Source organism: Oncorhynchus gorbuscha, linkage group LG23 (assembly GCF_021184085.1).
Source record: "Oncorhynchus gorbuscha isolate QuinsamMale2020 ecotype Even-year linkage group LG23, OgorEven_v1.0, whole genome shotgun sequence".
NCBI lineage: Eukaryota > Metazoa > Chordata > Actinopteri > Salmoniformes > Salmonidae > Oncorhynchus > Oncorhynchus gorbuscha.
The window spans coordinates 47,923,102-47,934,618 of NC_060195.1; the positions used below are offsets into that span (position 1 = coordinate 47,923,102).

At 42.7% G+C, this 11,517-nt stretch overlaps 1 protein-coding gene across 2 annotated transcripts; it reads left to right on the forward strand.

The window, feature by feature from the left end:
• The first annotated feature begins 4,356 nt into the window (after positions 1-4,356).
• On the forward strand, positions 4,357-11,428 carry LOC124011460 (transmembrane protein 33-like). Of its 2 annotated transcripts, none has more exons than XM_046324869.1 (8): positions 4,357-4,489; positions 5,194-5,265; positions 8,339-8,433; positions 8,852-9,039; positions 9,415-9,482; positions 9,726-9,859; positions 10,046-10,129; positions 10,261-11,428. In XM_046324869.1, exons 2-8 carry the CDS (start codon positions 5,215-5,217, stop codon positions 10,388-10,390), a joined length of 750 nt encoding a protein of 249 aa, XP_046180825.1. In that variant the 5' UTR covers positions 4,357-4,489; positions 5,194-5,214; the 3' UTR covers positions 10,391-11,428. The 2 variants fall into 2 exon arrangements, with proteins under 2 accessions (XP_046180825.1, XP_046180826.1); XM_046324870.1 differs by lacking the exon at positions 4,357-4,489 and adding an exon at positions 4,566-4,588.
• Positions 11,429-11,517: the final 89 nt, after the last annotated feature.

Genomic DNA, 11,517 nt, shown 5'->3' on the forward strand with positions numbered 1-11,517 from the left:
CAGAGTTTAATAATGTTCAAAACGGAATAACTGACATCCTCTAGATTTGTAGAGGGGAAAACAACTGGAGAAGCGGCCACAGACTGCAGGTCGCTAGGCGCAGGCCGTAGTCGACTGAGACACCTGCTCACACGCAGCGTCTGATGAAGGCACAAAACACGACAGAACAGGGTGATACACAATCACGGCAAAAAACACGACAGGACAGGGCGAAACGCAATCACAGCATGGTGAATACAAAACAAGGAACCGACGGAACAGGAACGGATCACAAAGGAATAAATAGGGAGTCTAATCAGGGGAAAGGATCGGGAACAGGTGTGGGAAGACTAAATGATGATTAGGGGAATAGGAACAGCTGGGAGCAGGAACGGAACGACAGAGAGAAGAGAGAGCGAGAGAGTGAGAGAGGGAGGGGGAGAGAGAGGGATAGAACCAAACAAGACCAGCAGAGGGAAACGAATAGCATGGGGAGCACAGGGACAAGACATGACAATAAATGACAAACATGACACTACAGCTTCGTCGATGAGAATGGGGGTGTGCTTGGTCCTCCTTTTCCTGTAGTCCACAATCATCTCCTTTGTCTTGATCACGTTGAGGGAGATGTTATTGCCCTTGCACCACACGGTCAGGTCTCTGACCTCCTCCCTATAGGCTGTCTCATTGTTGTCGGTAATTAGGCCTACCACTGTTGTGTCATCAGCAAACTTAATGATGGTGTTGGAGTCGTGCCTGGCCGTGCAGTCATGAGTGAACAGGGAGTACAGGAGGGGGCTGAGCACGTACCCCTTAGGGGCCCCGTGTTGAGAATCAGCATATCGGATGTGTTGTTACCTATCCTTACCACCTGGGGATGGCCCGTCAGGAAGTCCAGGATCCAGTTGCAGAGGGAGGTGTTTAGTCCCAGGGTCCTTAGCTTAGTGACGAACTTTGAGGGCACTATGGTGTTGAACGTTGAGCTGTAGTCAATGAATAGCTTTCTCACATAGGTGTTCCTTTTGTCCAGTAGTTTAATGGCAATGTGGAATGCAATAGAAATTGCATCATCTGTGGATCTGTTGGTGCATTATGCAAATTGGAGTGGGTCTAGGGTTTCTGGGATAATGGTGTTGATATGAGCCATTGCCAGCCTTTCAAAGGATTTCATGGCTATAGGCTTCTGTATATTGATATAGGATCAGTAGGTTTCTGTATATTTACAATAAAATAATTCCAGTAAGATGAATCTTTTATTCAGAAATCTTGCTAGGAAACATAAAAGAAGCCATACTTGAAATGTATCTAGCTAGTTTCAGATAATAAAACAAAACAAAGATGATTTTAATTATCTTTTCCCCTTTCTGGTGCAAGCCATGGTCAGCTGATAAATTTTACTTCAATGTGGGAATGGCGCATATCGCTATAGTCAGGAAGGTACAGGAATCAATTGATGAGGTAGAGCAGTGGGCATTAATGTGGGGATTCATGTTCTCTGCTGAGAAAACTGAGACAGTGTTCTTTACCAGGAGGAAGGTGGGAGATGAAGTACGCTTGAGGTTATATCGGAGACACTTGGAGAGGGTGGGGACCTTCAGGTTCCCTGGGGTATACTTTGACACTAGGGCCAGGCTGACCTGGGCAGAACACATTGAGAGAGTGGTGGGAAAGTGTAAAAAGGTGCTAAATGTGACGCGCTGTCTGACAGGGAAGGAGTGGAGGGCTGGGCGTCCTCATTGAGGACCATGTATGTTGCATTGATCCAATCTGTAATCGACTGGCAGTATAGCATATGGTTCAGCAGCCCGGACCTCACTGGAAAGGCTAGATGTCATACAGTGTATGTAGTGGGGATTTTCGGACGTCCCCAGTGCCTGCACTACAGATGAAGAAGGGGGATATGTCAGTGCAGATTAGGAGACAGCAGCTGGCAATTAATTATTGGGTCAATTTACAAGGACATGGAGTGTCTCATCCTGCGAAAGGGATTTTACAGGCCTGCTGGGAACATGAGCTTTGTGTGGGTGGGTAATACCCAGGCAAGGGAGATGGGACTCTCTGGAAGGGAATTTTTCCCAATGGTAGCTATTCCTGTGAACCCACAATGGCTACTCCCGCCTCCAGTAGGTGATCTATAAGTGTTGGAGAGACTAAGGAAAGATAAGGAGAGGGTTAATCCAACTGATTTGTTTCATAGACATCTGGATACTGTTCTGTATACCAGGATTTTGTGGCCATTTACACAGATGGTTCAAAAGATCAAGGACAGGGCATACTGGGTCAGCATTTGTACTGCAGGAATGTGGGGTGTCAGTCAGGAAAAGTATTACAGATCACCTGGCTGTATATATGGTGGAGCTGATGGCTGTACTGTTGGCTTTGCAATGGGTAGAGGAAGTCAAGTCAGACAGAGTAGTTATTTGCTCTGATTCATGTGCAGTGTTGATAAGTCTCCAGTCCTTTAGCTCACATAGCAGACAAGACCTGCTTAATGACATACTACAAACCCATGGCAGGGTTAGACCGATGGGTAAACAGACCAGATTTACTTGGTTCCCAGCCCATGTGGGGATGGAGGGGAACGAGGCAGCTGATGTACTGGCTAAACAAGCATTCAGTAGTGGAGATATTGATGTTGTAGTTTCAATGAGCAAGGCAGAGGAAAACATCCTGATATGGACCGTGACCAAGACTAAGGAGATGATTGTGGACTTCAGGAAAAGGAGGACATTTACATTTACATTTAAGTCATTTAGCAGACGCTCTTATCCAGAGCGACTTACAAATTGGTGCATTCACCTTATGACATCCAGTGGAACAGCCACTTTACAATAGTGCATCTAAATATTTTAAGGGGGGGTGAGAAGGATTACTTTATCCTATCCTAAGTATTCCTTAAAGAGGTGGGGTTTCAGGTGTCTCCAGGTGAGGTGAGGACCGAGCATGCCCCCATTCTCATCGACAGGGCTGTAGTGGAGCAGGTTGAGAGCTTCAAGTTCCTTGGTGTCCACATCAACAACAAACTATCATGGTCCAAACACACCAAGACAGTCGTGAAGAGGGCACAACAAAGCCTATTCCCCCTCAGGAAACTAAAAAGATTTGGTATGGGCCCTGAGATCCTCAAAAGGTTCTACAGTTGCAACATCGAGAGCATCCCGACTGGTTGCATCACTGCCTGGTACGGCAATTCCTCGGCTTCTGACCGCAAGGCACTACAGAGGGTAGTGCGCACGGCCCAGTACATCACTGAGGCTTAGCTGCCTGCCATCCAGGACCTCTACACCAGGCGGTGTCAGAGGAAGGCCCTAAAAATTGTCAAAGACCCCAGCCACGCCAGTCATAGACTGTTGTCTCTACTACCGCATGGCAAGCGGTACCGGAGTGCCAAGTCTAGGACAAAAAGGCTTCTCAACAGTTTTACCCCCAAGCCATAAGCCTCCTGAACAGGCAATCAAATGGCTACCCAGACTATTTGCATTGTGTGCCTCCCCCCCAATCCCTCTTTTTACGCTGTTGCTACTCTCGGTTTCTCATATATGCATTGTCACTTTAACTACACAATCATGTACATACTACCTCAATGGGTCCGACCAACCAGTGCTCCCGCACATTGGCTAACCGGGCTATCTGCATTGTGTCCCACCCCCCACCCGCCAACCCCCCTCTTTTACACTACTGCATAGTCACTTTAACCATATCTACATGTACATACTACCTCAATCAGCCTGACTAACCGGTGTCTGTATGTAGCCTCGCTACTTTTAAAGCCATGCTACTGTATTTAGCCTTTCTTTTTACTGTTGTTTCATTTCTTTACCTACCTATTGTTCACCTAATACCTTTTTTGCACAGTTGGTTAGAGCCTGTAAGTAAGCATTTCACTGTAAGGTCTACACCTGTTGTATTTGTCACACGTGACAAATAAACTTTGATTTGATGGTGCAGAGATGGCATGAGTAGTGGAATAGAGACACTAAGGGCAGGCATCTATTCCAAGTACAGGCGAAAGTCGGGGAGGACGGAAGAGAGGGGGCTAAGATTACGGGTAGGACACAGCCGGGTTGAATAAGACTAAATGTGATAGGAAAGCATCCAATTGGAATGTGTGACTATTTACAGGAAATATAAACAATAGGGCATGTAATGATACTGTGTGGGAAGTATGAAGGGGAAATAGAAAGGCTGAGATCCAGTATGAGGGAGAAGTGGATACAGGAAATGAGTTTAAATAGTACACTGAGTAGAACGTCATTAGATACAATATTCTCAAATATTTTGATACCTTTTTTAAAGGAAACGGGGCTGGCAGGTGGGATTTAGATTCTCCCCGTCTCTGGTCCATACTCCAGTACAGTAGGTGGTGGTAATGCACCATAACGTTGGCTGCCAACCGCCGACAAAAACCCCACCGAATAAGAATATCGCTGAGTATTTGGCAAAATTAGCCAACAAAATAACAGAGTCATTGATGCAACGGCACATCTGACGTTGTTCTCGACAGTTTCAGGTAATTTTCAGAAAAGAAAATATAGCCTAACCCGAATTGTTCGTGTTCGCCACATGGAAGCCAGACGGTCCACGCAGAGAATATTTAAGATAGTTTACGGTACATTACATGCTTGGTAGCTAGTCTAGCCAGAATTGAGCTAGCTAACGATACTAGCACTAGCTAACAAGCGTCCGAACATTCTAGAGTGTGAAGGTGGTCATGCGTTCGCTAGCTTACATTAGGCTAGCTCACTTATTTACCGGGATTAGCCAGTTTGATAACGTTCTCTCAATGAACTCATATTAAAGGCAACACATTTGCTTGTTAAGTACTATAGTTGGCTAGTTTTCACTTCCTGATCTGTCTCACGTTGGTGTGGCTAATAATTGCTGTCTAAGTTAGCTACCTAAGCTAGTTGAACAGCGACTTTTGCCATGTTCTGACATTGCTCCAGCTAAACCAAAGATATTGATGCCCGAACTGACAGTCACGTTGGCTGGATGAGTATGTTGGGTAACGTTAGCCTGAATCGGTTAACGTCAAAAGCAACCAGCTAAAATGTTAACGTCCGCACTCGGCATATGCAAAAGCAACTCATGGACGTGTGTTTAAGCTGATCAGCGTTTTCATTCTTGACATTTCTTCAGAGTCAAGTTGGCTTTCTATGTCAGGGTGCTGGAAGTTATTCATTAAACCACGTCTTTGTTTCCTTCTCTCTTCAGGGGTAAACGAGAGTCAAAAAGATGGCTGACACAGAGCAAACAAGTGCCCCTCCCCCTCAATTAGGGCCAGTGGTGAGTAATCATGCACTTCTACTTCATCGAGATCATAGATTGTACTTGTTAGTCAGGATGTATACTCTGTAGTGTAGGAGCACTGACTTTACAACACACATTTGGCTGCATGTTGTAATTTTACGCACTCTCCAGTGATGTTTTGTTACGGACGTTTGGTTGAGTATAAACCCAATTTAAAGCCTATTTTATACATTGTGCAAGTACTCAACGCAAGGACCCTTGTCTACACTAATTGACAGTGATGCACCGATATGACATTTTTGGATGATATTTTCCTTGCCAAAGAAAATGATAGCAATATTTTTTTTAAATTGCAGCCTTTAAGCATTCTAGTACATTTAAAATGCACACGGACGCAACAGTCTAAGGCACTACATCTCAGTGCAAGAGGCGTCACTACAGTCCCTGGTTTGAATCCAGGCTGTATCACATCCGGCTGTGATTGGGAGTCCCAGAGGGCGGTGCACAATTGGCCCAGTGTTGTCAGAGTTTGGTCGGGGTAGGCCGTCAATTGTAAATGAGAATTTGTTCTTAACTGACTTGCCTAGTTAGATAAATGTTACACACTCCACACTGACCAAAAGGTTTTTTTTTTTTTTGGCATTTACGTATGTCCCCATTACCAGGAAAACACAATTAAAAACCTATTTCTTTCACTTACTTGCCGTGCTGTTTCGTTGTTTATTTGTTAGTTTCATTCAACCAGAATTTCTATGGAATGCCATTTGGGTCAGGACCTGAATATGACTGCATGTCACGTAATAATTTAACAGTCATGATTTTTTAAAATGTAGTTATTACACATTTATTACACTGCTAAAGTTGTCTCGCGCACCTACAGTGCTGGTCATTAATTTAAAAAACAATCAAACTAGCTCATGGATGCAAACAATGTTCTTCCCTATAGTTAGCTCGCTAACTATATAGCTTGGTGTCATTATCTAAAATAACCCTAATTTATAAGACATTTCTTATTTGATTAATGGTTGTCGGATCCATATGTGAAGCTAGCCACAATTAGGATTAGCCACAATAGTGGACTTTGCTGTTAGCCTTCAAAACAAAAGTATGTAATTGACAATGATGCAAATGAATACAAATAGTAGAATTATGCCATAATTGAACAGATCATGCTAAACGAGTTTGGAATGTTATATAAAATCAGCAAAAGACAATTTGTTAATTTGACCGAAGTCTGTTGAAATCACACTGGATGTATTATACATAAGAATTGCATTGGGGGCATACTTAGTTCACTGTACAGCCTTACCTGTGGATCAATGACATGGGGTATCAGTCTACTCCGTGACACCCAGAGAACATTAGCACCATAGCTCTTATTGTGGGACTCTGAAACAACTGTGAATTGAGCCACATTTATTGACAACCTATGTCTATTGAACACTGTTCCTGAGGGAAAAACAATACTGCGTAGATGTTTTGGAGTCTGAACTCTGAGGAGGATGTTGGGGGGGGGGAAATATATTGGGTATTGAGTAGACTGATAGCCCATTTCATTGATCCCCTATCCTTAGGTAAAGCTGTACAGTGCAATATGAATGTCAATACACACAATAGGCTGACTGGGGAGGGGATTTCACACAGTCCCAGTCCCGCGGTAAGAGCTAAAACATGAATCTTTGCGTAAACTCTTCAGTTGTGTTCTGTGGGTGTCAGAGTAGACTGACACCCCATTACATTGCTTCACATTCCAACCTTGTTTGACATTATATCGTTTAAATATGGCATGATTCCACCAATTGTGACCTTATGCATCACTTTCAAATAGGTACTTTTATTTTGAAGGCCAACCGCAAATTAAACTTTTGTGCCAAATCCTTATTGTAGCTAGCTTTACAACACATACCCCGGTCCGGTTGAGCCTCACTAGCCAGAAATTAGCTGGATGCTTATAATGTTAGCTTTGGGAAACAGGGTTAAGTAGCTGGCTAGCTATTTATTTTCATGAACTGAAATTCAATTTCAATAGGCGAACAACAACAAGTGGCTACCTAGCTAATACTTACTCACAAGGATTCCTAAATCATTGCTAAGAATAATGAAAATGACTGCAGTTTTACTTGTCATTGTTTTCAGGTTTGTTGTATTGGTGCTAGCTAGGTACCCCAGAGGTTGCGGTTGAACAAATAAAGCTTTATTACCAACGTGGTATTATAAACGCATAGATTGTGGCCGGTGTTTGTTTGTTTGTAGACTTTTTTTTACAGCTTTGACTGTGTATAGTAGTGGTGGCGCTTGGCTTGCACGTGCAAATTCAGAACACACAACATTCTATAATAGAACTGTGTTATTTGACATGTCAAATTAAAAGCTTATTTAACGCGTCAAATGGTGTTGTTGGACATGTATCTTTTTTGACACGCAAAGACCCAAATGGTGTTGGGAAGCTAATGACATTGCCGCTATTACTGTGCAACTCCGGTAGGGTAACATCTGAAAAACGCACTTGGTAGTGTGTACCGGTGCTCGACCAGTCGCGAAAGCCAACATCACTCAACAGAGAACGGTTGATTGTCAAGGGCAATGAACTCCCTTATCTTGGCGTTAATGAATTTCGCCCTTGAGTTGTCTTGCTGAAATGTTGTTCTTAATTTTTCAAATGACCACTTGACTTGACTGCTCGATCCACACAGCAGACATTGTGGGCCAGGTTAGGAATGCTGTGTTGCACGTGTAGCGCAACATTTTACGCGACTCACGTCGGCGTTAAACTAGACGTCGGGCCGATACCGATGATGGCATTTTTAGCTAATATCGGTCGATTCCGATATGTTCACCGATATATCATGCATCCCTACTAATTGGCTGTCCTGTGCAGTTGTATTACAAAAACATGCTGACGTGCGCAGACCCAAATTTGTAGTACAATGTAATTGCGTCCTTGTAGACATAATTTTAAAAATATTTTTTTGGGGTCTCACATTTTGGTGTATTGCAGATCATTTGGATAGTGCTCAATGATACAATGTAGGCTTGTGGAAGGTGATTTTAAAATATATTTTAAGTTTTTCTAACCTCATGAACTTGAATGTACTCTTTCTTTTCACAGCAATTCATGTTGGCTAACAAACTAGAGACGGCAATGTGGCTCTCACGGCTCTTCACCATCTATTGCTCAGTAATGTTCATTCTACCACTCTTAGGGTAAGGGTCAATGTTCAGATGTTTTACTTTGTCTATATCAGGGCTCTCCAACCCTTTTCCTGGAGCACTACCATCCTGCAGGAGGGTTTCAGTCCAACCCCAGTTGTAACTAACCTGACTCAATTTATCAACCAACTATTGTAGTGTGGAGTTTGGGTTTTGCGTTATTGTTAACATTAACACCTGGGGTGTTAGCAACAATAGCTGACCCAGAACTGCAAAATTTACAATGCTATGCTGATGTCATTATCAAATGAATGTCTTGAATGGTCACGTGATGCCACCACATATTCAATCTCGTAGCATATTGTCGTCCAAATTGTTTCACCTTTTTGATACACTGAAATGTAGTTAACTAGTCCGAGTTCCCTCAAAGTAATGCATTTGTTTGTTTTAAACTTTTAAAAACTTTTTCCAGACCCCAGGCGGCTGCCAATTTCTACCAGCGTGCGCTGCTGGCCAACGCCCTCACCAGTGCTCTGCGACTACACCAGAGGCTCCCCCACTTCCAGCTCAGCAGGGCCTTTCTAGCCCAGGCACTCCAAGAGGATAGTTGTCACTACCTGCTGTACTCCCTCATCCTGGTCAACTCTAACCCCATCACAAGTATCCTCTCAACCATACGTAAAGGCTTTCACAATACCCTGGTCCCAGACCCGTTTGTGTTGCATAGCTGAATCCCAGGATCATTGTCATGTCAGGCTAATGTAACCATGCCTTGGTGGTTCTGTCATAAGGGTCTCGGATAAAGCTAGAGCTTGGTATATCACCACAAACTGGTTCGGGGAGAATGCTAATTGATAATGCAGGAAGGTTTTTGTAATGCTTGGGGTCATTGTTTCAGTTATGCAAATCTACTAAACCTATTTTCCTATTAACAAGAAGGCTTTGCTTGAAAACACTTTGAAGCTGCCCTTTTAATGTCTGTTTTGCATTGTTGTTCATCTTAACTGCTATTTGCCCTTTAACTGCTGTCTACAGTGAGCATATTCCCAGTCTTCCTCTTCTCGTTGCTTCATGCAACTGCCTACACAAAGAAGGTTCTTGATGTAAGTATCCTCTCTTGATTGCAAAACATTTAAATGTTAGTGAAGCAATAAAAAGCCAGTTGGGTAAAGCATAGCCAGCACTTGAAAAATGGTATTTTGTGATTTGGATGGTGACAATGACCTTTATGCTCATTAGGCATTTCTAATTTAGGAAATGCATGGAAAATGTAGTGTGTAAGGTGCTCTTTAAGTGCTAGTTTAATCATTATTTGGTCATCCTGATGTATATTATTCCCCTTGTAGGCAATGGGCCCCAATAGCCTGCCCTTTGTGAGGAACTTTCTCAACAAGCTCACAGCCAACCAGCAGAACATCCTGAAGTTCATCGCCTGCAACGAGATCTTCCTCATGCCAGCCACCGTATTCATGCTATTCAGGTATGTCTATTTCTTGGTACATTTCTCTGCACATTTGAATGGTACCTTAGACTGAAATCAGAGCTTTTTTCCATTTTTGTCTGTCTTGCAATACCAGTATGCACGGAGATAAGAATTAATTGATTGTCCGTCCATCTGCCCCCACCCAGTCACTTGATTGACTCGTGGTTTTTGTTGTGTTAACAGTGGCCAGGGAAGCTTGCTGCAGCCTTTCATTTACTACAGGTTTCTAACTCTCCGCTACACCTCAAGGAGAAACCCATATTGCCGGTAAGTAGCCTCAATTGACTTCAGTAGGTGTAGTAATTTCAATATGTTGGATAATTGTACAATAAGTAAATATGGCAAATTGCATTTCTCAAACCATAATTTCCCTTCATCTCCCTGTCCACCCTTCCCAGCACCCTATTCTCAGAGCTGCGGATTCTGCTGGAGCATTTCATCATGAAGCCCGCCTGCCCAGCCTTCTTCAGAAAGATGTGCCTCAACAGTATCGCCTTTATGAGTCGCCTGGCCCCCACCGGAGTGTGACCTCACTCCCTGTCCCCCCCACAACCACAGTTTGTACTGTAAGGGGTGTGGCGACATGTCAACTCGAAAGGGACCGACGAGCAACAACAGAGTAAAATACATTTGAATGTTACATGTCAGGTCTGTGTTCCTGCTGCTCTGTTCATTTGCTACAGCGGAGGCTTAGGCTCAGCCTGCGATGCACTGAAAATCCCCCGATATTTGTTTTTTAAATGGCTTTATGGAGTAGCTGGACACTCACTCACCCTCCTCCACCCCCCTTTCTCTCTCTCTTTGGGAAGAACACCAGCTGACTATCTGATGTGTTCTACTTCTTCTAAGGATTGACCTTATGATGGTAATTGTCTTTGGTCTGTCCTGTATGATTTATTTATTTATGGAAAATACTTGTTCTTCTATTGCAAAAAAAGATTAACTTCTGAGATTAGATATTTAATTTAAATTGTACTAATATTCATAGTTGTAATTCTTTTTGTATTAATCATATTGTTTTCCGAAGGCAACGAGATGTCAGTTGCTCTGCGATTTCTACATCCACCAATTCCATTTTATACATTTTTCTTACGTGGAAAGCATCGGTTATTATGATTGTCTTAACATATATTTTTCTCTTTGAAATTCACATGTGATCTATGCCATGTAACTCACTACTTGGTGTGTTACATGGCACTGAAAAGAAAGGGGAATACCTGCTGTACTTCTGAAGATTTGAATGGTACAAGGACATGCAGTCAAAGGATTTATGCTAAAAAATTAAACAGTTTCACTATACCAGCAGTTCCTCAGTCTGCACATGGTATGCAGTAAATGGGAAGGACTAGGCTGGCTTCAAATACAAGTGTATAGTTGCATTTTGAATAGGTTTTCTAATTTAAAAATGTCTTCAATTCAACTGATTCGTGGCTAATACCCCTAGTTTTACAGTTGGCTGCATGCCCACATTGCCATGTTAAATGTATTTATTATTTACTTGTAGAAACCGTTTGTGTAGATCTGGAATAAATTCATCCATTTTAAATCAATAAAATATTAAAGAAATGACCTTGTTGAATGACATTTGTAATATTGACTAATATAAATATGATTTGTATCAATTCGCTTCGGCATGGAATTAGTAGCTACGTTGT

Bases quoted from the DNA above. Each gene is read 5' to 3' on its own strand.
- LOC124011460 (XM_046324869.1), top strand. From the start codon at position 5,215: ATGGCTGACACAGAGCAAACAAGTGCCCCTCCCCCTCAATTAGGGCCA. The intron at 5,266-8,338 runs GTGAGTAATCAT...TTCTTTTCACAG, and splicing joins CCCCTCAATTAGGGCCAGTG to CAATTCATGTTGGCTAACAA. The intron at 9,040-9,414 runs GTATCCTCTCAA...TGCTGTCTACAG, and splicing joins CAACTCTAACCCCATCACAA to TGAGCATATTCCCAGTCTTC.